The sequence below is a fragment of the Delphinus delphis genome, chromosome 2, assembly GCF_949987515.2.
Source record: "Delphinus delphis chromosome 2, mDelDel1.2, whole genome shotgun sequence".
NCBI lineage: Eukaryota > Metazoa > Chordata > Mammalia > Artiodactyla > Delphinidae > Delphinus > Delphinus delphis.
Genome location: NC_082684.1, coordinates 40,988,832 through 41,014,230, shown reverse-complemented (window position 1 = coordinate 41,014,230; position 25,399 = coordinate 40,988,832). Strand labels below are relative to the sequence as shown.

Below are 25,399 nucleotides of genomic sequence, written 5' to 3'. Positions count from 1 at the left end.
TGATCATGTTCACTCTTTCACCAGAAGTTTCCTGTTCTGTTAAAATATAAAGATACAAAAAATTGCCTTTATTCTTAGAGAGCTTCACTTTGAGCTTATAATTGGTTTGGATGTGGTCTCTTTCAATAAATAGCAGGATAATGTCTCCAGGTCAGCACAGTGTTGGATATTGCCTATTTTAGTAAATTTACATTTGTTTAGCTTCTGTTAGTGAACAATATTATGATCCAGCAAATGACATGATTTATTTGTTAGGTGAATCCCTGATGTCTGTATACTAATATAAAGCCCTGTACTGCTGTGGCCTGCCTTGGTCTGTTGGTTCTCCTATGTGGTATCCAGCTGTTTGTCAGGTTCTCCCTCCGTAATCCATGGAAATCCCAACTGTATTGCCACATGGGTTACCTGTTGGGTTCACTGTTTAAAAAAAAGTGAGAGTTGTAATGTTCCTCTTTATGTTTTCATTGAAAAGAGAAAAACTGCTGTGAAAAATTAAAATTACTATGAGTGTATACAGCTGATATTCATTTTATGGGTTAATTTGAAAAGCTTTATATGCCCACTTCTAATGGAGTTTGGGTCAGATTACAATATAGTGCTCAGCATAAAAAAATTTTCACATTACGCTACTCTTTGATGTTCATTCATTCATTCTTCATTTACTCTACTTATTCAACAAGTATAAACAAATCCTCCTTCAGGGGATGGATAAGATGTGTCCCTTATAGTGGGAGGAATTTATTATCTAATAGAGCTGTTTATGGACGTCACTTTGCAGCCTGGATAAATTTAGTGAATGTGACTTACAATTTCCAAAGAGATTCAGGCTCTCAGAGTGTAGAATTGCTGAAATAAAGCATAGATTCCTGTGTAATCACCCCAGTATTTGGGGAAACCAATATTGTCTTGATTGGGAGGGTGGTAAGAGATATTAGAGCCAGCCGAAACTGTTAAGCATGCCTGACCATCTTGAGGTAAGAGGTTCTCTACAGTTGCCAGATATTATTTATAGAACTATTTTGACATTTAGTGAGAATCTGTAATATTTAGGGTCGGTGCAGAGACTTTCATTCTAAATAACTGTTCCAAACTTCATATCTGCGAATGCATATTATTTTCTGTGATTGCACGACTGTGCAAGTGTAAAGGAGAAGTATAAAACACAGGCTATCAAGTTGTTCAAAAGAAAATACTGGTGCGAATTATTGAATATGTACACCAGGCATAAATCTTTGATACAATGGGAATGTCTCCAGACAAAACAAGATGGAATCTCTGTTCCTAATTGTGACACAGTTCCTTGAAAAATACAGCTAGGTGCATAGAGATGAGGCTTTATGTACAATTTGCCTTTTTAAGAGCCCTCCCCGAAATCTAAGCCTTTGCGCTGGCCTGCGGAAGCTGACACCGAGCCCTAGCTGCAGGACCGGAAAACTTGCTGCCGGAACCTTTGTGCTGACATGCCTCGCCCCCCGGCCGGTGCTCATTTGCAAAGGACCGTCCCAGCCAAGTGCCTGTTGGTAGGAATCCGCTTGGCCTCGGGTCTGAGGGGGCTTGGAGGTGGCTGTGGCTGCGACTGAAGCAGGCATCCAGGAGAGTCCACAGGAAAGAAGGCGCCATGGACGATCAGGGCTGTCCCCGGTGTAAGACCACCAAATACCGGAACCCTTCGTTGAAGCTGATGGTGAATGTGTGCGGACACACTCTGTGAGTCGGGGGAGAGTGGGATTTATGGGGGTAAGACGCACAGGGTGGGAGCTCTCGAAAGAGCCGGGAGATGCTTGACCTCGGCTCAGGGGAGAAAAGGGCGTCGTTAGTTTCGACCCTGGGGAGGAAAATGGGAAAAGGGAACGTTTTTTCTGTAAACAGACTAGCCGCTAGCCCTGAGCCGCTCAGGCCTGGTTTGGACTGCAGGTTCCCTGATGTGGTAACCAGCAGTTTGTTAGGTTTCACCCTTCTTAGGTGATGAAAACCTCGACTGTATTTCCAGGCTGTGTTGTCAACAGGGTTCCAGACATTTCGCTGGTTAAAAGCGTGGGGTTAGGAGTGTTTAAGTTCACGCAAAATGTTTTTATTAAAAAGAGCGAAAGTGCTATGAAAATAAAATTACTGTGTTTATATACTGCTGCTATTTATTGCGTTAGTTAATTTGAAACCCCGACGATATGCCCACTGTCCTGATGGAGTTTGGTTAGATTCTCATCTCTAAAAGAGAAAATTTAGATTTTAGGCAGTTAATTTTGGAGATAACAGTAATGGCTGGCATTTATTGAGTGCACATTACATGCCAGGCACTGTTCTAAGCTCTTTACCATGAGTTATCTTATTTCATTCTCACAACAGTCCCACGAAGTAGGTACTAGTATCATTTCCATTTTACAGGGAAGGAAACAGAGACTGCTCCACGTCTCTTATTTAGTGGGCCCTGCTAGAATTGGAACACAGGCTGTCTGACTCTAGAACGCCAATTTTGGGGGGATAGGGGAAGAAGGGAGGTTGAATATTTTGAAGAGTAAGTGCAGGAACTGGTCAGAGTGTTTCTTGCCACGTTTTTATGGTCAAATGTGGTTCGGTAGAGGTGGTTTATATAAAGCACTTTGGGATGTAAGGTGAATATACATTCCTGTAGTTTCTTTGAGGTTTCTTAGAGATAAAAAATGATGGATAATCTACAATGTGGTGGACAAGACCTTTGGGTGAGCATAAATTGCATGGTTAATTGTAGTTATAATGATTATAATGGGATTTAGTAACTTACTGGATTGGTCCCTTTTTCTAATTAATCTTTATTTCCCTTTGCTTCATCCAGCAAAGGAAATACAGTAGAGCTGTGATTGAATGGGTTAAGATTTAGAAATAAGGTGAAAATAATCAAGTAGATTGAAAAAGGGAAACGAGACAAACGCTGTGTAAAGACTATTAGGTTTTTAGAGAGATTTTGCTCAGCTTCTCTTCATTTTCCTGTATCAGATTTGTTACAGTTGGTGCTCAAGGAAAGGGAATTTGCTTTTTTGGAAGGATGCTAACTAAATGTAATTTACTGGAAGAAATTTCTACCTAGTAGTAATTAGCCAGTCAGGGAAGATTATGTGATTTTAGTAAAATAAATTGCGTTTTTATTAGACAATTATAAAATATTTATTTTTAATTAGAAATTGCTTTTGTCATATCCATAGTCTTTTCTGTTTTTTCATAAGAGTTAAGAATTGTCTAAGTCATTCTCGTATTGCATTGATTTTGGTTTATTTGCTAACCTGTTAGATAAAGACCATGTTTTACAGCCCTTTTTTGACTTGAAATATGAACAAACTGAATAAAAGATTATATGTTATTGGCTAAGAGAACAAACTTCTGATTTTGAATTCTTTGTACTCTTACAGGCTCTGTGGCTTTGGGCAAATTCCTAACTCCTTTTGCCTCATTTTTCTTACCTGTACAATAGAGATAATAGCACCATATATATTACAGTGTTTGAGGATTAAACAATATATGTAAACAACATATTTGGAGGTGCTTAACAAAGTTTCTTTCACATAGTATTTGTTCAGTATACATTGGCTATCATATTATTTGTGCATGGTATGGATGTTAAGCAGAAATAAAATTTAAACAGGATCTGTTTGGCCTGCTATGAAAGACTTGCACAACAATGGTTATCTTTAAATAAATTTAAGAGACTATAAAATGTGAAAATATAATTTTAATTATAATGACCCTTTTGTGATGATTTTCTTAATATGAACTCGTTATCATGTTCTCTCATGGAAGTGGGATTATATATATCCTTACTTTTTTCATAATGTATATCTTGGGTATCTTTTCTAAATTGGTATGTACATGTCTTCCTCTTTAACAGTTGGTTGATAGTCCACTGTTCAGTTATACTATAACTGATTTAACCAAAAGTTTTTTGATGAATCTTTAGATTTCTAGTTTTTCACTGGAGCTTCTCTCTCTCTCTCTCTCTCTCTCTCTCTCTCTCTGAGCACTTATGCAAGTATATTGTAAGATAAACAGGCAAACGGGGGTAAATGTAAATGCCTAGTAGTAGAATTGTATGTGACTTGTAAATTTTGATGAACATTGCTCAGTTGTTATCAAAAAAGATTGTATTGATTGTGCTGCCAACAACTATTTATGGTAATTTTTGTTGCCAAACATCTTTGCTGATATTGGGCATTATTATTTTTTAAATCTTGCTCTTCTGATAGGTAATAAAACATTATGGATTTTGATGTGAAATACTTTTGATTTGATAGTATGTTGAATTTGTACAGAATGTATTTCATGGCATTGAACTTGGGCATTTTTATAATACAGTTGTTAGTCTGAAAGGAGCAGGTATTGTTGTTTAGCATTGCTATTTGCATTAATTACCTATTGCTGTGTAATGAAATACCCCAAAACTTAGTACCTTAAAACAATAAATATTTATTATCTTACATAGTTTCTGAGGGTCAGGAGTATGAGAGTGGTTCAGCTGAGTGATTCTGGCTCAGTGTCTTTCATGAGGTTCGCTCAAGCTGTTGCCTGGGACTGGAGCATCTGTTTCCAAGGTCACTCATGTGGTTCTTGGTAGCTTCAGTTCCTCCCTGTGGACCCTCCATAGGACTGCTCATGACGTGGCTTTTCCCAGAATTAGTGATGAGAGAGAACCAGAAGCTGCAGAGCCTCTCATCATCTAATCAGAAAAGTCACGTTATCATTGCTTCTGCTGTATTTTATTTGTTAGCACTGAACAATCCTGTTACAAGGTGGGAGGGTGTTTATACACAAGAGTGTGAAGACCATGAGACAAGGATTACAGGGCCACATGATTTTACTCACTTTATTTTGTGTGTCCTCAAGTAGTAAAGGCATTTTAGGAAGCAAGTGATAAAGTGAGTAGGAATAGTGCTTCACGAAAGATAGGAAGTGTAGGATTATGGAAAGATTATTTAGGAATACTATTTATGAGAGAAAATACAGAGGCAGAAAGGAGAAAAGAGGTGAAACATTATGAAAATACTTTTCTCCCTTAACTGCTAGCTATTGAGGAAGTGTGTTCTCTTATGTATCAAATCTGTCCAGCAAACACCCAAATGAATTGATTGCATGAACATCCAAAGAAGATTGGATTCTATTTTTGCTTTTTTTTACCAATTCAATGATGAACTTTGTCTTAATTACAGAAAAGGATAATATTTTTTCTTTGTTTATCAGGGCCACCTATTTTAAGAAATGGGCCTTTCATAGTATTCTTTCATAGAATTCTGAAGGCATATTGAATTAGATGGAGCCAATTAAATCTAATTTTCATTTAACTGAAGTCTTTTTTTTTTTTTAAGGAAGCTGGGAAAACTTTATTTTTTCTTTGGAATACAGAAACTTTATTTTTTCTTTTTCTATTACCCAACATAGTTGGATAATATTTTTCAGATTGACAAAAATTTAAAACTAAAGTCTTTAATAATTTAAATTTTATCCCAACCATCCTTGGCAACACTTGTCTCTGGAAACTTTACCTATATTTGGTTTTATTAAATCTCCTTTTTTCATTTTAAACACACATAAGACACAAAGTAGAATAAACAAAACACATCTTGATATATGTAAAAATCAATATTTTGCCGTACTTAAGGTTTGTCTTTCTCTCTTTTTAATCTTCTTTTCTCTGTCCCTCTGTCTCTCTCTCTCTCATTTACTGATGTTTCTGAGTAGTTCTAAAGAGTTACCAGTCTGAATTTTTCTGATTGCATCTCTGTGGTATTAATATGTTCCTTTGTATTTTCTATAAATTACTAGTAATTTTAGAAGTTTATCAGATTAAAGTTCAATTTATTTATTGTTGGAAAGAATAATTCATAAGTGGTATTAATTCATTTGTTTAATATGCTGGGCTTATACAATACCTTTTTGTGAACTAGGAAACAATGGACAGAAAAATTAGAAAAAGGCACTCATTCTGGATAGAAGAATTAGAAAAAGGGGACTTTACAGATATATTGTTGTTAATTTCTAATTTAATATTGTTGAAGTAAGAGAATGCACTTCGCTAAATTTCAGTCTTTTAAAATTTTCTGAAAACTTATTTATGGTCCAGCATATGGTCTGTCTTGGTGAGCAATCAGTGTAAATTTGAAAAAAATGTGTATTCTGTAGCTGTTGGGTATAGTGTATGTCAATTAGGTCAACTTGGTTGATAGTGTTACTCAGATCTTCTGCATCCATACTAATTTATCTTATCTACTCATTTTATCAATTACTCCAACTGGATTGTGGATTTGTCAGTTTCTCCTTTTAGTTCTGTCATGCTTCATGTATTTTGAAACTCTCTTATTAGGTACATAGATATTCAGAATTGCTGTGACTTCTTGATGAATTTATCCTTTTGTCATTATGAAATGCTCCTTTTGGTCTTTTGTAATATGTCCTGAAGTTTTTGTCTGATATTACATCATTCTCTTAATGCTTCCTGTTTGATAGTATACCTTTCTCTGTCCTTTTGCTTTCAACCAATGTGTGTCTTATATCTTGTAGACAGTACATAGTTGGTTTTGCTCTTTTATATGGTCCAACATTGCTGCCTTTTAATTGGTGTGTTAGTCCCTTTATATTTAATGTAATTTTTGCTATCATTGGGTTTAAGTCTATTTGTTTTCCATTTGTCCTTTTTTTGCCTTATTTTGGATTAATTGGATAACTTAAAGTATTGGCCTATTAGCTCTTTATTGTTATTTTATTTTTTAAATTTTCTTTTAGTGATTTCTCTAAGTATAACAATATGCATCTTTTTTTTTTTTTTTTTTGCGGTACGCGGACGTCTCACTGCTGTGGCCTCTCCCGCCGCGGAGCACAGGTTCTGGACGCGCAGGCCCAGCGGCCACGGCTCACGGGCCCAGCCGCTCTGCGGCATGTGGGATTTTCCCGGACCGGGGAACGAACCCGTGTGCCCTGCATCGGCAGGCGGACTCTCAACCACTGCGCCACCAGGGAAGCCCATTTTTTTTTTTTTTTTTTTTTTTTTTTTTGCGGTACGTGGGCCTCTCACTGTTGTGGCCTCTCCCGTTGTGGAGCACAGGCTCTGGACGCTCAGGCTCAGCGGCCATGGCTCACGGGCCCAGCCGCTCAGCGGCATGTGGGATCCTCCTGGACCGGGGCACGAACCCGTGTCCCTTGCGTCGGCAGGCGGACTCTCAACCACTGTGCCACCAGGGAAGCCCAACAATGTGCATCTTTATCAAAGTCTATTAAGAGTCAATATCTGACACTTCTCATTTTTCACTTCCTCACAAATTCCTTACATTTCAATACCTCACAAGTGTGAATAATATAATACCATTTACTTACCCCTCTCATCCTGTATGCTGATGATGTCTTATCTTTAACTTCTATATATGATTTAATATTGTTATTTTTGCTTTAAACAGCCAGTTGTCTTTAAGGAGATGTAGAGAATAAAAAATAGTCTTTTTAATAAACAACTTTATTGAGATAGAATTCACATACCATAAAATTCACTCATTTTGAGTGTAGAATCAGTGGCTTTTGGTATATTCTCAGAGACATGCATCTGTCACCACAATTAATTCTAGAATGTTTTTGTTACTCCACAAAGAAACCCCTTACTACTTAGCCCTGTCCTCCAGTCCTACTGTCTCCCAGCCCTAGGTAACCACTAATTGACTTTCTGTCCATATAGATTGCCTGTTCTGGACATTTCATATAAATGGAATCATACAATATATGGTCCTCTGTGATTGGCTTTTACTTAGTACAAGTTTCATCCATGTTGTAGCATTTTTCAGAGCTTCTTTCTTTTTGTTATTGGATACTATCCCATTGTTTGGATATACCACTTTTTATTTGTCTGTTCATTAGTTGATGGACATTTGGGTTGTTTCCAGTTTTTGGCTATAATGAATAATACTGCCATGAACATTCATGTACAAGTTTTGTGTGACAAATGATTTTGTTTCAGGTGTGTACTTAAGAGTATAACTGTTGGATCATATGATGACTCTATATTTATCCATTTGAGGAATTGTAAGACTTTTCCAAAGTGACCGCAGAATTTTACATTTCCACCAGCAGTGGATAAGGGTTCCAGCTTCTCTACATCTTTTGCCAACACTTGTTATTATTTATCTTTTTGATTATAGCCATCCTAGTGTGCTGTAGTCTTTTTAAAAAATTATTATTATTTTTCAATTTTTGGCTGTGTTGGGTCTTGGTTGCGATACACGGGCTTCTCATTGCGGTGGCTTCTCTTGCTGCAGAGCACAGGCTCTAGGCTCATGGGCTTCAGTAGTTGTGGCTCGTGGGCTTAGTAGTTGCGTCTCACAGGCTCTAGAGCGCAGGCCCAGTAGTTGTGGTGCACGGGCTTAGTTGCTCCGTGGCATGTGGGATCTTCCTGGACCAGGGATCGAACCCGTGTCCCCTGCATTGGTAGGTGGGTTCTTAATCATTGTGCCACCAGGGAAGCCCCATGTAGTCTTTTGTATTCACCTACTTATTTACCATCTTTAGTATCTTTCTTCCTTCTTTTGGATCTGATTTTATAGTTGCATTGATTTTTTTTCTGCCTGAAGAGCATTCTTTAGTATTTCTTGTAGTACAGGTCTGTTGGTTAAGAATTCTCCCAGATTTTGTTTATGTGAATGTTTTCATTTCACCGTACTGTTTGAAGGATATTTCTGCTGAATATGAAATTATGGATTGTCATTTCACCACTTGAAATATATCATTCCATTGTTTTCTTTTTTTTTTTTTTTGGCCACACTGCACAGCTTGCGGGATCTCAGTTCTGACCAGGGATTGAACCTGGGCCATGGCAGTGAAAGCGCAGAATCCTAACCACTAGGCCACCAAGGAACTCCCCATTCCATTGTTTCCTGATCTCCATTGTTTGTGATGAGAAGTTAGCTGTTACTTATATCCTTGGACCCCTTTATCATAAAAATCTTTTGGGGCTGCTTTCAAGATTTTATCTTTGGTTTCTAGCAGTTTGACTATAAGTCTAGGTGTGCTTTCCTTTGTATTCATCCTAATTGAGGTTTGCTGAGCTTGGAACTGTTAAGTCAGTGTTTTTCATCCTATTTAGAAAATTTCAGTGATTCTTTCTGCACTATTTTCACTCTCTTCTTATTTTGGAACTCCAAGTACATGTGTGTTAGACTCTTTGGTATTGTTCTATAAGTTGCTGGGGTATTATTCATTTTTCTTTGATCTTTTTTTCCTGTCTGTTCTTCAGATTAGATATTTTTTACTGGTCTGTATTCAAATTCACTGACTCCCATCTGCCATGTCCAATCTTCTGTTAAGCCCATGTGGTAGATTTTTCATTTGTTATTGTACTTTTGTTCTAGGGTTTTCATCTTGTTCTTTTCTATAGTTTTCATTTCTCTTACTAGATTTCCTATCTGCACACTAATTAAGACCATATTTCCTTTACTTCTTTGAATGTAATTCTTTGGACATATTTTGTGTTAAATCTTTAAAAACATTTAAAATAGCTGATTTTAAAGTTTCAGTCTGTTAGATCCAACATCTTGGCTGTCTCAGAGTTGATTTCACTTATTTTTTAAATGTTTATTTATTTATTCAGCTGTGCTGGGTCTTAGTTGCGGCATGCAGGATCTTCGTTGAGGCACGCGGGATCTTTAGTTGTGGCATACAGGATCTTTAGTTGCGGCATGCAGGTTCTTAGTTGCAGCATGTGGCATCTAGTTTCCCGACCAGGGATCAAACCTAGGCCCCCTGCATTGGAGGTGAAGAGTCTCAACCACTAGACCACCAGGGAAGTCCCAGGGTTGGTTTCTATTGACTACTCTTTTTTTTTTTCCCTATGGGTCACATTTTTCTTTCTTTTATTTTTTTTACATTCAGTACTTTTTTCAATTGTATACTGATCGTGTAGATGGTACTCGAAATTGCAAATTTTATCTTTCTGTGTAGAGTGGTGTTTTTAAAAATTCTTGTAGATACTTCAGTTACTGGCTGATTACCTTGAACTTTGTAGGCTTGGTTTTAATCTTTGCTAGGATGGATCTGAGGAGAGCCCATTGTGTTTCCTTACTTTACTGCAACTCAACCTCCAAACTTTCAATTCCTTGCAAAACTTGTTGGGGCTTGATTAGGCTTTGTTAGGGTGAGTCTAGAATAAGTCTTATTATATGATGTGGTCCTCACTCTTAGTTGAGGCCTTTTTCATATCTCAGTTGGATGTTTGAGGTGTTAATAAGGTGTTAATGTGGTTTCTCTACTTTGGCTGGGTGGGAACTCCAAAGTTTACCCAGCACTCCTTAACTATACTGTCTTCCTCTCCCAGCCATTATCTTTTAATCCTTGATTGGTTTTGCCCTGTATATGTGCAGTCTGTTCTGTGGCCAAGGACTTACAGCGGGGCGTGGTTCTTACAGACTTCTGGACCCTCTGCGTTGCAGATTTCAACCATATCAACAGCACTGAAGTCTGATCTCTGCCTGTACAGCTTAGCAGAACCACTGTGCCCTTCTTAAATTCTTACTTGTCGGGCCGTGGTCATGGAAATTTTTCCCAGGTAGAAAGAAGAGGCAACTGTAGGGGTCACCTTGTTAGTTTACCATTTCTAAGGGATTATAGTCTCTCTGTTGCCCATTATCTAATACCTGTAAATGATTGTCTCATGCATTTTGTTTGTTTTATGGTAGCTCATGGTGAGAATGCTAGTCTGACATCAGTTACTCCATCATGTTTGTTAGGAAAAGCTGGCCTTACTATTGTTGAGGCATTTACTTCCTGTAGCCTCTGTTCTGTGTGTACATGTTTATTTTCTTTACCTCAAAATTGGTAATTGCTATGCCCCTTTAACATTTCTTTCCTTTTGTAGTTTCTGATTTTTTTTTTTACTACCTCAGCCTCTTCCCTAAAACTCTCCTAAATATTCTTTTCTTTACCCTCTCCCTCTCCCTCTCCCCCTCCCTCTCCTTCTTTGTCTTCTTTAATGGGATGTTTTGAAGTTGATTAGAATATAATGCTGTGGAACAGCTCTGGAGAATTAATATCTCATATTTGTGGATTGTAGTTACAATGAATATCTCAAGACCATTCTCCTGAAGGAGGTGGTTTTTGCTTTCACTATATGTATAAGAGTTCATGTCCCATGTATTTTTTTTTTTTTTTTTTTTTTTGCGGTAGGCAGGCCTCTCACTGTTGTGGCTTCTCCCGTTGCGGAGCACAGGCTCCGGATGCGCAGGCTCAGCGGCCATGGCTCACGGGCCCAGCCGCTGCGCGGCATGTGGGATCTTCCCGGACCGGGGCACGAACCCGTGTAGCCTGCATCGGCAGGTGGACTCCCAACCACGGCGCCACCAGGGAGGCCCTCCCATGTATTTTAATTATACAAATCCATTGGGTAATAGACAGAACCCTGACTCACAAGTTAGAAAATCTATGTTCTAGTTCTGCCACAGACTGGCAAGTTTTAGGCCAGCTGTTTAACTTTGATTGTTAATTTGCTTAGAACAGATAATATTTAGCCCCTTCAGTCTCTTAAAATTTGGGTAATTTAGTTAACAGTTAATTAGAAAATCATTGTAGTCATTAGCTTTAGTCTTTTTTTTTTGACCTTATACCATTAGTAAAACTGCTTCTTAAAATATTAAAAATTTTAGTTATTTTTATTAGTGGTGATTTTCCTTTTCCATTATGGGAGAGAGTGCTGGTCAGTTTATTTACAGAATATGAATATATCACTATGGATTGGTTATTTTATGGCTATAATATGTATTTTTTTGGTTTGACTAAAAATGACTATTAGTGCATTTGAGTCTTGAAGATGCAGTGTTTGCATTTCAGTTCCTTCTCTTATTGAGTGTAACTTACTGTCTTAGTTCTTTAAAACCATGGTTACTAAATATTTAGTAATTAATATTATCTGTAATGTTTCTCTTTGTATGTGAAAATATAGCCCTAACCCCATATGGCTCTTCCTCTCTAATTCTTTTTTTTTATACTGGGAATCTTTTTTTAAGATTCATTTTATCTGCTGACTAGTTTACTACATATATGTATATATGTATATATATACACACACATGCGTATACACATACATTTTCTGTCTTGGATGAAACCTTTTGTTAGGTTTTGCCTGCAGGTGAATTTTCGTTTCATGGATGGACACCCTTTTTCATTGTTTTTTGGCTGCATCGGCTCTTTGTTGTGGCACGCAGGATCTTCGTTGCGGCAAGCGGGATCTTTTTGTTGCGGTGCGCGGGCTTCTCTCTAGTTGTGGCATGAAGGTTTTCTCTCTCTAGTTTTGGCGCATGGGCTCCAGAGTGCATGGGCTCTGTAGTTGTGGTGCACAGGGCTCCAGGGCGTGTGGGCTCTGTAGTCATGATGTGCGGGCTTAGTTGCCCTGCGGCATGTGGGATCTTAGCTCCCTGACCAGGGATCGAACCCGTGTCCCCTGCATTGGAAGGCAGATTCTTTACCAATGGACCAAAAGGAGGTCCCTCATGGATGGATGCCCTTTGAGAGCTCTTTCCCTTGTATCTATATCCACCTCTCCTTTGAAGTTATATTGTCAAATTTGTATTATAAGATTCAAGCAGGTAATAAATATGAAGCTGTTTATTCGATGTTCAAACTTAATTGTTAAAACACAAATTATTTTATTTTGCAAGAACTTGAAACATTGGCACTTAGTTTCTGTAGGGGTAAAAGTATAAACAGAGACAGAATTAATATATTTCCTCATTGCCTTTTTTTCTGCTGTGGGCATAAAATATTATGTCTAACATATGTGTAATGATAGTTTGCCTCAGTTTGAATCCTAGGTTTTCCACTTATTCTTAGCTGTGTGATTTAGGGAAAACTATTTTCTTTAAGCCTTTGTTTTCTCATGGGTATAGTAGGTTTACCAGTAGCATATACCTCACAGCATTGCTGTGAGTATTAGATGAGGCACAGTTCAAGTAAGTTTAAAAATTTAGGTAAATTTAAGAGTATTTACTTTGTAGTCAACTGTAAAGAGTTGCTTTCAGTATTCTAAATGCAGAAAAATAACAATTTTTAGGTTAAGTTTCAGGAATATTTTTGGCAATTTACTTCTTGTTTACTTAGCAATTAGTCCCTGAGATAGTAAATAGAATGAGAATAATTGAATGAAAATTTAACCTAGATATCTTAACAGTTTTCTTCACGTTTCATATGTATTAAGCTTATTTTCAAAGTTTAAAAAGTAAGACTCAACTGTAGTTTATTAGTTGTTGGTTTACTAATAAATATAAGTTTGCATTCTTTCTCATATACTCAATACATTTTCCAGGCCACTGATTCCTAAACTTGCCTCATCCTAAGAATCACCTTGGATGCCTATTTAAAATACAAATTTCTGGGCCTTACCAGGTGGAGGGAACTTGTATTTTATACTGGCTATCTAAGAGAGTCTTACGCTCAAGCAATTTTGGAGAACACTGTGCTGAGTATACAACAGTGAGTGTGGGAGACATGGTTACTGCCCCCAGTAATTTTATAGTATTTTACGTCTTCTTTTGAGTCATTAAATGGAAATTAGTTTTTCTTGGTTCTTTATAAGGAGGAAAAGGGAAGTTTAGAGTTATAAAAATATTCTTTGTAATTAAGATGTGAAAGTGGATTTTATGCTATTTGTTAAACTATTTTTAAAAATTTTTTTTATTGGAGTATGGTTGCTTTACAGTGTTGCATTAGTTTCTACTGTACAGCAAAGTGAATTAGCTATATATATATACATATATCCCCTCTTTTTTGGATTTCCTTCCCATTTAGGTCTCCATAGAGCATTGAGTAGAGTTCCCTGTGCTATACAGTAGGTTCTCAATAGTTATCTATTTTGTACATAGTATCAATAGTGTATATATGTCAATTCCAATCTCCCAATTCATCCCATCTGCTTCCCTTCCCCCTTGGTATCCATATGTTTGTTCTCTACGTCTGTGTCTCTATTTCTGCCTTGTAAATAAGATCATCTATACCAGTTTTTTCAGATTCCACATATATGCATTAATGTACAATATTTGTTTTTCTGACTTTCTTCACTCTATATGACATTCTCTGGGTCCATCCATCTCTACAAATGACCCAATTTCATTCCTTTTTATGGCTGAGTAATATTCCATTGTATATATGTACCGTATCTTCTTTATCCATTCCTCTTTTGATGGACATTTAGGTTGTTTCCATGTCCTGGCTATTGTAAATAGTGCTGCAATGAACATTGGGGTGCATGTGTCTTTGAATTATGGTTTTCTCTGGGTATATCTGCCCAGTAGTGGGATTGCTGTCACGTGGTAGTTTTCACAGAACTAGAACAAAAAATTTTACAATTGGTATGGAAACACAAAAGACCCCAAATAGACATAGAAATTTTGAGAAAGAAAAATGGAGCCAGAGGGACCAGCCTCCCTGACTTCAGACTATACTACAAAGCTACGGTAATCAAGACAGTATGGTACTGGCACAAAAACAGAAATATAGATCAATGGAACAGGATAGAAAGCTCAGAGATAAACCCACGCACCTATGGTCACTAGTCTATGACAAAGGAGGCCACAATATACAATGGAGCAAAGACAGCCTCTTCAATAAGTGGTGCTGGGAAAACTGGACAGCTATATGTAAATGAATGAAATTAGAACACTGCCTAACAACCATACACAAAAATAAACTCAAAATCGCTTAAAGACCTAAATGTAAGACTGGACACTATAAAATTCTTAGAGGAAAACATAGGAAGAACACTCTTTGACATAAATCACAGCACAGTCTTTTTTGACCCACCTCCTAGAATAATGGAAATAAAACAAAAATAAACAAATGGGACTTAATGAAACTTAAAAGCTTTTGCACAGCAAAGGAAACCATAAACAAGACTAAAAGACAACCCTCAGAATGGGAGAAAATATTTGCAAATGAAACAACTGACAAAGGATTAATCTCCAAAATATACAAACTGCTCATGCAGCTCAGTATCAAAAAAACAACCCAATCCAAAATTGGGCAGAAGACCTAAATAGACATTTCTCCAAAGAGGACATACAGATGGCCAACGAACATATGAAAAGATGCTCAACATCGCTAATAATTAGAGAAATGCAAATCAGAACTACAATGAGATATCACTTCACACCAGTCAGAATGGCCATCATCACAAAATCTACAAACAGTAAATGCTGCAGACAGTGTGGAGAAAAGGGAACCCTCTTTCATTGTTGATAGGAATGTAAATTGATACAGCCACTATGGATAACAGTATGCAGTTTCCTTAAAAAACTAATAAGAGAACTACCATGTTAAACTATTTTTTAAAAAAATGCTACTGAAGTAACAGAAACCTGAAATCCTGAACCCTTATTGTAACCATTCTGCTGATGTAGGAAAAGGGCCTTTGGGGAAGCAAACAATTTTGGTGAGAATATCCTAAACTTGGGAAATTTTGCAATATTAGCATCAAGGGATCAAAATGTTAAGGTGGCTCCAAATGCATAAATGTTTTTGTGGAACAGTCACTGAAGAGGAAATATCTAAATATTAGCTCCTTTAGGAAAGTGGAAGTCATGTCTGTTTTAGCTTTCAGGCTGGGGATGGAAGCCGTTACAAAAGTACATGCTACAAAGTGCTATTTGTTTCATCAAAAGGATTGATAGGAAGTTGGCAGACTCGATTAATGTAAATTTGGAAGGAGCTTTGCAGTCATCTTTTTAGTTCTATTCTCCACCTGTCCTCCCTTTTTTAACAGATGGGGAAGCTAAAGCCTAAGAAAGGTTATATGGTTGCATTGCTCACCTGGCCAGCTCCATTTTCTTTTTTCTGTGTAAATTCCAGTTATAATTGTTCAATTAAATTTTGATCACATTTGCCAAGTACAGTTCTTATTAATGTAATGCAACCAGATTGTAACTCAAACCCATTTTATGTGAAAAATGAAAATACTACAGTATTATCAAAAATCAATTTGATATGTTTAGAACAATTTTCTCTTTGTATTTTAGTTTCCAGGATGCTAGCTTGAGATTAAAAAATACTTTAAACATTCAATAATGATTTTTCTGCCAGTTTTTAATTTTAATTTATCTTTTTCTTTGATAATATATAAACAATGTCATTGTATTTGGTTTTTGAGATATGATATGCAAATTAGGAAACCTAAATGTATTATTTATGCCAGGAAATGATTTGGAGGATAACTTTTTTTTTTATCAGAAGCAAATTTTATTTCCTTTTTTTTCTGTTATCATTTAGTTTTTTTGGAGAACAGAGCATCTCACAATATTTCTGAAAAATCCAAAATTTAGACTTTGTTTTGTGTTATATGCAAGTGTCTAGAAAGACTGTATCAACCACCTCATAAGGATAATTTATTTTATAGTATTTTTACTTTACATATTTCACTTTTGACATTGTATAAATATATATATTATACACATGTATAAATAAATATATTTATTCCCTACAAAAAGGCAAGAAAATGTAAAATTTAATGGACTTCATTAGAAATGTTTTGGAGTATTAGGTTTCTTCTCATTTACTAAGTTAGAATATGTAAAAGCCAGATTTCTGAGATGAAGAAAAATGATTGTAAACCTCACTCGGTTTTTTTTAGAACACAAATATGATAGTGGCTGTATCATTGAAAATTAATGAGGGCTCCATCAATATGGTGCAGTGCCTCTGCATCACTGATTTATATATATTTAATGAGCCTGCTATTCTAATTTCAGGTAACTGAAGCAAACTGCTTCTAGCAGTAACTGATTTACTTACAAACAATTCATTCCTTTAAAATATAAAAGTCTTGAAATCTACCAATGTTAAGTATAATTTCTTCATAAATAATTCTACAATGTTTATTTTCTGGCTATAACTAACCTATCTTATGTTTCAGATAATGTTACCAAAACATGTTCTTTTATTTGATCTTATTTCTTGCTACTGATCTGTGGAGTTGGAGTAGAAAATATGGGGGGAAAACCTTTAAAAAGTAATAGGACAGGGACTTCCCTGGTGGTGCAGTGGTTAAGAATCCGCCTGCCAATGTGGGGGACATGGGTTCCATCCCTGGTCTGGGAAGATCCCGCATGCCGCGGCAACTAAGCCCCTGTGCCACAGCTACTGAGCCTGCGCTCTAGAGCCTGCGAGCCACAACTACTGAAGCCCCTTTGCTTAGAGCCCATGCTCCCCAACAAGAGAAGCCATGCAATGAGAAGCCCGTGCACCGCAACGAAGAGTAGCCCCTGCTCACCACAATTGGAGAAAGCCCGCGCGCAGCAGCGAAGACCCAGCGCAGCCAAAAATTAAAACAAACAAACAAAAAAGTAATAGGACAGGAATAAAGACACAGACGTAGAGAACAGACTTGAGGACACGGGGTGGGGGAGGGGAAGCTGGGACGAAGTGAAAGAGTAGCGTTGACATATATACACTACCAAATGTAAAATAGATAGCTAGTGAGAAGCAGCTGCATAGCACAGGGAGATCAGCTTGGTGCTTTGTGACCATCTAGGGGGGTGGGATGGGGAGGGTGGGAGGAAGGTGCAAGAGGGAGGGGATATGGGGATATATGTATACATATAGCTGATTCACTTTGTTATAAAGCAGAAACTAACACACCATTGTAAAGCAATTATACTCCAATAAAGATGTAAAAAAAAAAAGTAATAAGATTGTAGAAGCATGACTTGGCAGATGTTATTTTTGAGATCTGTTAGAGCGTATATGAGAACCATTTTAGGGTGTATTTCTATATTCTTTGGCATTAGGATTATAACTTTTGATATTTACATTTTTTGTTTTATTTTAAAATACTTTTATTTTAAGGTATCTATTTTGTTAGTTTTATTGAAAAGATAATATTAAAAACAGTTTTGACAAAAATTTGTACATAATAATTTTATAGAGTGTTTATTTTAATTTTTACCTTCTGGTTGTGTGTGTCCACATACACAAATGAGCAGTTCTATAGAAATCACTTTATAATGTGCAGTTTTTATGGAACAGTAATTTGCTGAGCTACATTTTATTTTCTAAAAATGCTAATGTTGCCGAATGAATATGCAATTGACAACTTAACATTTAATAAAATACAGTGTTAGTAGGTAGAAATTTCTTATTCATATTTGCTCTATGCTCAGTGAATTGATAGCAAAGAGAGTGAGTTTCTTTAGAGAGCTGAGATTGATAAGCAGACTTCTAAAGATAAAAATTCTTACTCTTAGGTAGTTTAAACATATTTCTAAGCTATAAAATGTGGTATGTTGTAATCGGTGTTTCTTTCTGCATTATTCAGATCATGGATGTCTTATTTCTCATAATTGTATCTGGAAGATTTCGTTAATATTTAATTCCTTTTGGAGGTTAATTGCAAAAAGCAATCTATGTAATGTGCTACAACTAAATGCAAAAACATACAATTTATAGAAGGAATGGTGTCAATAATAATAAATTTCCATGGCTAGTTTAAGTTCAGTGCTTGTAATTCCTCCTTGGGAAATATATTTTTGTCTCCTCTTTATGAATTTTGGGTTTATATTATTTAGAATTAGAATAGAAACTAACATTTATATATTATAACATTTATATATTTATATATCATATGTAGAAGATAGAATGTAAGAAATTAGAGATGAAAACATATGGCCAGAGTGGATTGATTAATAAAATACCTCACAGAGGACAATTATATACATATGTGAATATGAAGGGTTTATTTCCTACCAAAAGTTAGAACCAGAAATTAAACCTGTGCTTTTCGATTGTATTCTCTTTATTAACACTGTGTTCCCAGTTGCTGTTTATGGGTTTATTTATTCATTTATTCATTTATGGGTTTTTGGTTTCTAGATTATGCTTACAGAGAGACTTTTGGAGCAGTGGTTAAAGGTATCAACTTTGGAATCAAAGAATTGATTGTTTATCTTATCTGATAATATTATCTTATTGTTTATCTTATCAGATAATATTATCTTATCTGTCAAGACAGAATTGACATTCACTAAACTCATTCACTTGAGTTAAATCCTCATGCTTCCACTTAATAGTTGTGTGACCTTCAGCAAAGCCTTTTTTGACTCCCACATTCCTAACTCTCTAAAATGGTGATAAAAATAATACTACCTACTTTACAAGTTTGTTGTGAAGATTCAATACAATTTGTACAAAGTGCTTGGCATGTTATGCTTAGCATATAGCAGCTAATATTTATTGGGCACTCACTATTACTACTATTAGGAGTGGTGGTGTCAATATTATGTAGTGTTTCTTTGTGGAAAACTATAAAATATTTGCAATAACAGAATTTTAATTGTGATAAGGGTACTTGTTAACTATTAGGTATAATCACAGCTAGCAACTTCTATGCATATGCATTTTTTACTTTAAAAATTAAACACAAATGGATTTGCTGTATGAATTTCTCTGCAACTTCATTCACTCATCAGTATATCTTGGATAGTTTCTTATGTTTGAGCATATAGATGTACGTCATTCCTTTTTTTTCTTTTTTTCAGTACGCGGGCCTCTCACTGTTGTGGCCTCTACTGTTGCGGAGCACAGGCTTCGGATTGCGCAGGCTCAGCGGCCATGGCTCATGGGCCCAGCTGCTCCGCGGCATGTGGGATCTTCCCGGACTGGGGCACGAACCCCTGTCCCCTGCATCGGCAGGCGGACTCCCAACCACTGTGCCACCAGGGAAGCCCCCCCTTTTTTTTTTAACATCTTTATTGGAGTATAATTGCTTTACAATGGTGTGTTAGTTTCTGCTTTATAACAAAGTGAATCAGCTATACATATACATAATGTCATTCCTTTTTATGGTTGCAGAATATTCCTTGTTCTGAAGTACATTAATTTATTTAACATGTCATATATTAATGGAAGTTTTGGTTGTTTCCAGATGTTTAAAATTATAATTTTTCAGTACATATCCTTATCTTTGTGAGTGTATCTGTAGGATAAACTTCTAACAGCAGAGTGTGCATTTAAAATTTTGGTGGATATTACCAATTTTTTTTCTTTTGGTTTTGCTTTTTTCAACTTTATCAAGACAGAATTGACATTCACTAAACTGCACATGAATTGTATAATTTAATCAGTTTGGGCATGTTTATGCCCCATGAAGCCATCACTACAATTAGGATAAGAAATATTTCTATCACTCCCCAAATTTTCTTATACCATTTGTAATCCATTTTTTTCTCTACTCCCATCGTAAGGCAACAAATGATTCACTTTTTCTTATCATAGAGTAGTTTGCTTTTGCTATAATTTTACCCAGAATCATATAGTCTGTATTCTTTTTATTTTTGCCTCACTTCTTTCACTCAATTATTTTGAGATTCATCCATGATGTTGTGTATATGAATGATTCATTCCTTTTCCTTATGTAAATTATATAATTATATATAAAAATTAGTATAGCTATACTAATTTGCTTTTCCATTCACCAGTTAATGGACACTTGGCTCATTTCCAGTTGTTAGTATTACAAAAGAGCTTCTATAAACTTTCATGTAAAGTCTTTGTGTAAACATGTTTTTGTTTCTCTTGGATAAATACCTAGGAGTGGCATGGCTAGGTTGTATGGTAGGTATATATTTAACTTAAGTTTTATAGGTTTAGATTTTACATTTAGCTCTGTGATCCATTTCGAGTTACTTTTTGTGTATGGTGTGAGGTAAGAGTGGTTTTTTCCCCCCTAGAAGGCTATGTAGTTGATCTGGCACCATTTGTTGAAATGCTTTTATTTTTTCATTGGGTTGCCTTAGCATTTTTGTTAAAAATCAATTGACTAAATAAATATGTGTCTATTTCTGAACCCTCTATTTTCTTCCATTGATTTAAATGTATCTTTGCCGTTACATCCAAACTGTTTTAATTACTATAGATTTGTGGTCCTCCACCTTTTTTTTTTTTTTAATTGCTTTTGTTATTCTAGGTCTTTTGCATTTCTATATAACTCTCAGAATCATTGTCAACTTTTGTAAAAATGCCTGCTGGAATATTGATTGGGATTGCTTTAAATTTGGGGAGAATTACCATCTTGACCATATCGAGTATTCCAATCAATGAACATGATATATCTTTTTATTATTTAAATATTTAATTATGCTCAGCAGTGCTTTGTAGTTTTCAGTGTAGAAGTCTTGGACAACTTTTGTTATATTTATTTCTAGCTAATTTATGTTTTTTGGTTGTACTATATATATGTTTTAAAATTGTTTTCACTTTCCAATTGTTTGCTACTAGTATGTAAGAATACAATTGATTTTTGTATATTAACTTCATATCCTTCAATCTTGCTAAATTCAGTTATTCTAGTAGTAGGGTTGTAGATTCCCTGGGATTTTCTATGTAAACAATGATATCTTTGGGGCTTCCCTGGTGGTGCAGTGGTTCAGAGTCCGTCTGCCGATGTAGGGGACACGGGTTCGTGCCCCGGTCCGGGAGGATCCCACATGCCGCGGAGCGGCTGGGCCTGTGAGCCATGGCCACTGAGCCTGCGCGTCCGGAGCCTGTGCTCCGCAACGGGAGAGGCCACAACAATGAGAGGCTGGCGTACCGCAAAAAACAAAAAAACAAAAAACCTGCAATTATATCTTTATTTTTTTAAAATTTCTTAAACTAATTTATTTTTGGTCACACAGCTTGTGGAATCTTAGTTCCTTGACCAGGGATTGAACCTGCACCCTGGGCAGTGAAAGAGCAGGGCCCTAACCACTGGACCACAAGAATTCCCAATCATATCATTTTTAAATAGGGCTGTTTTAATTCTTTCATTCCAATCTTTATTTATTTATTCACTTATTTAACCTTAATGCAATGCTGGAACCTCTACAGTAATGCTGAATAGAAGTGGGGAAAATTGGGATTCTTGCCTTGTTTTTGGTCTTGGGAGGATAAAATTCAGTCTTTCATCATTAAATATGATGCCTTCTGCCAGTTTGAGGAAGTTCCTTACTATTCCTAGTTTGCTGAGAGTTTTTTCCTTTCCTTTTTACATCATAAATTGGTTTTGAATACTGTCAACACTTTTCCTTAATCTCTTGATATAACCATATGGTTTTTCTCCTTTATTCTGGTAATATGGTGAATTATATTGATTGAGCTTTGAATGTTAAATCAACATGTGTTGCTGGCCTTAATCCTAACATGTCATGATTTATTATTATTTTCGTATAGTGTTGGATTTAGTTTGCCAACACTTTGTTAAGGATCTTTGCTTAGATATCCTGTAATTTTTTTTTTAAATGACTGTGTTAGGTTTAGTATTAGAATTACTCTAACCTCACAAAACCACTTGTGCTGTGTATTAGCTACCTATTTCTTTGTAATAAATTATTTCAAAATTTAGTAACTAAAAAGCACAAACATTATCTCATGGTTTCTGTGAGAAGGGAATGCATTAGTGGCTTAACTGGGAGGTTCTGGCTCAAGGTCTCTCACAGGGCTGCAATCAAGGTATAGGCTGGTGTTGTAGTCCTCTCCAGACTCTACAGGGGAAGGATCAGCTTGCAAACTAACTTACATGAGCTATCTGAAGGCTTGACTGGGGCTGGAGTATCTACTTCTAAGCTTACTCCTGTGACTTTTGTGAGGAGTCCTCAGTTCTTTACTGTTTGTTGGCCTCAGTTATTTGCTACATGGACCTTTCCTAAGAGTTTCTTTCTTTCTCTTTTTTTAACATGTATTTATTTATTTGGCTGTGCCTGGCCTTAGCTGTGGTACACGGGACCTTCATTGCCTGCAGGATCTTTGTTATGGCATGAGGGATCTTTTTTTAGTTGCAGCATGTGGGATCTTTAGTTGCGGCATGCGGGATCCAGTTCCCTGACTGGATCAGACCCAGGCCCCCTGCATTGGGAGCATGGAGTCTTTGCCCCTGGACCACCAGGGAAGTCCCTTCTAAGAGTGCTTTAGTGTTATCACAACACATAACTTTTTTTCCCTAGAGTGAATAATTCAAGAGAGAGAGGCAGATGCCATAGTGTCTTATGAACTAGCTTTGGATGTCTGGCACTTCCATTTCTGCCACATTCTATTTGTTAGAGTCTTAAGTGCAGGCTACATTCAGCGGGAGGGGTAATTAAGCTTCACCTTTTGATGAGAGAAATGTCGAAGAATTTGTGGACATATATAAAACCACATCACCCATATATCTGTATGTTTATCACTGTTATAGCCCAGATCCAAGAGTGTTCCCAGTGATCCTTGCCTCCTGGTATTCATGCCCTTGTGTAATTTCTTCCCATATTGTATCAGAGTTGCTTGTGTGACCAACAGAGTATGGCAGAAGTGATGGTTTGTCACTTCCTAGGCTAGCTCATAAAAAGACTGTGGCTTTCCATTGGACCACTTGCTCTGGGGAAAGACAGTTTCTGTGTTGTAAGCAGCCATATGGAAAGACCCATGTAGTGAGAAACTGAGGCTTCCTAACAACTGCCATGTGAGTGAGCCATCTTGAAAGTGGATTCTCCCTAGTCATGTCTTCAGATGACTGGCTAACATCTTGGTAAATAAACTACTACTGAATTCCTGGCACTCAGAAACTATATGAAATAATAAATGTTCATTGTTTTAAGCTGCTAAGTTTGAGGGTATTTTGTTATGCAGTAACAGATAACTAATACAATTACTTCACCTTTTAGCACTTAATATTTATTGGTATAGATGTTTCTCCTGTTGATGAAAATTTAAAAATATGAACTTTTGATGACGCTTTAAAAATTTTTTTTTTTTAATAAAGCACACTAGTTAGTACCCTGCAATAGTGTATAAAAGTGCCTGTTTCCCCATACACTTTTGCAACACTGAGGCATTCGTAAAGGCTGTATTGGTTTTAATCCATTGTGATCACAGTTATACCTATTGCGTTTCATGTTTGTATTTAGTAGCAAGTCTCCAATATGATTTTAAGAATACTGATATAAGGCATTTTTTAAATTGATGTTTATGTTTTGAGCAAATACACAGGTTGAAGTCATGGTTTAAAATCATTTAACTTTCTGAGTAATAAAAGTCTGAACGAACATTTACAAATACAATTGTATGAAATAGCTATTGTTTGTAAGCACTTTATCCACCTCTTATTTCTGTAAAAGACTCATATTACAATTAGTGTAAGATCTATTCTTTAGACAGCTGGAAAGCAGGACGAAGAAAAATCATTCTCTTGTCCTGTAGAAAGTATATTGGCCCTCTAGTACCAGACTTGGGCTTTTTTCAAAGATAATGGATTCCATACAGGTGAGTCAGTCTTTTGTGTTCCTACCAGGTGCATTGTTGATTTTCATGATGGCAGTCTAGGTACTCTCATTCTACAGCAGCTTTAGCAAATTCTCCAAAGAGCACAAAGAAAACCAGAGATTTTTGCATTTTGAGTGCAAGAAAATGAATTTCCTCAACTCTTTTGCCCTTTGTGCTTTTTCTTGCTAGATGCTTTTGAACTGTGACTCCTTTGAAAAATATATGTAAGATATGTAGTTTCCCTTTTTCTTTTCTTTCTTTTTTTTTTTTTTGGCGTGGATTGTGTGTCATGATTATTTAATTTAGAACATGAAAGCAAAGTATATTGACTTACAGTTCTTTTTCTTGCCTGTAAACTGGGTTACAGTAGGGCAGGAAGGATTCCCATTTACAGAGGTTATCCATGTCCCAGATTCTAGGAATAATGAAGTTCACATCGTCATCTGGAGTTAACAGTCATTTGATATTCACTTGGCCCTTAAAGTACAATACTAAAATACATTTTGGGTCTTAACTAAGGTAACATTCAGAGTAATCTTAATGTAAGAACTCTTTGAACAGATTTCCGAGTGAAAACTATAATCTACCTGAGAGCCCTTAATAATTGAAGGAAAAGTAAGTACTTGCTCCTTTAAAGTTTGGGATTTTTTTCCAGATTTGCAAGTTATTTATTTTTCAATTGTTAGCACTAAGATAGGAGCTTAAACTATCATAGCTCTGAAGAGTTTATTTTATGTCAGTGTTTAGTAAACAGTTGCAATGAAACTTTGTTTATTTAGTTTATATTTCCTTTTTGGAGTACATTTCTTTTTCAGGTTATATTTTCCTTTTAAAGTCTTGTTGCTTCTTTCATTCAACAAATATTGAGTACTACTGGGTGCCATGCATATTCATAGTTACAGAATGATAATATCTTTTGCCCTGGTTATTAGATTTCTTTGGTTATCTAATGTAACTCTAATTAAAGGTTTTATGGATTGATTTTCCTTTCTTGTTTTGTACATAGTAGTTTAGTTTAAATGTGTTATTTAACCTTTTTTTGTGGGTTCACAATTTTTAATATGTATAAATTAATATCCTGGCTAGTTGTTAGATCAAACTATCTAGATCTGTGAGTTGATAAATTCTAATTCTGGTACTTTATATGTTACAGCATTTT

General features: G+C 36.1%; 1 protein-coding gene across 6 annotated transcripts in view; it reads left to right on the top strand.

The window, feature by feature from the left end:
* The first annotated feature begins 1,509 nt into the window (after positions 1-1,509).
* The window catches only part of MNAT1 (MNAT1 component of CDK activating kinase), a 215,818-nt gene continuing 191,928 nt past the window's right edge, over positions 1,510-25,399 (top strand). For all 6 annotated transcript variants that reach the window (XR_009518332.1, XM_060004451.1, XM_060004447.1 and 3 more), the window contains exon 1: positions 1,510-1,707. Coding sequence is in view for 5 of the 6 variants with exons in the window: in XM_060004451.1 (XP_059860434.1) it covers positions 1,619-1,707 (89 nt within the window). In the remaining variant the exon portion in view is untranslated. The remainder of the gene's footprint in view (positions 1,708-25,399) is intronic.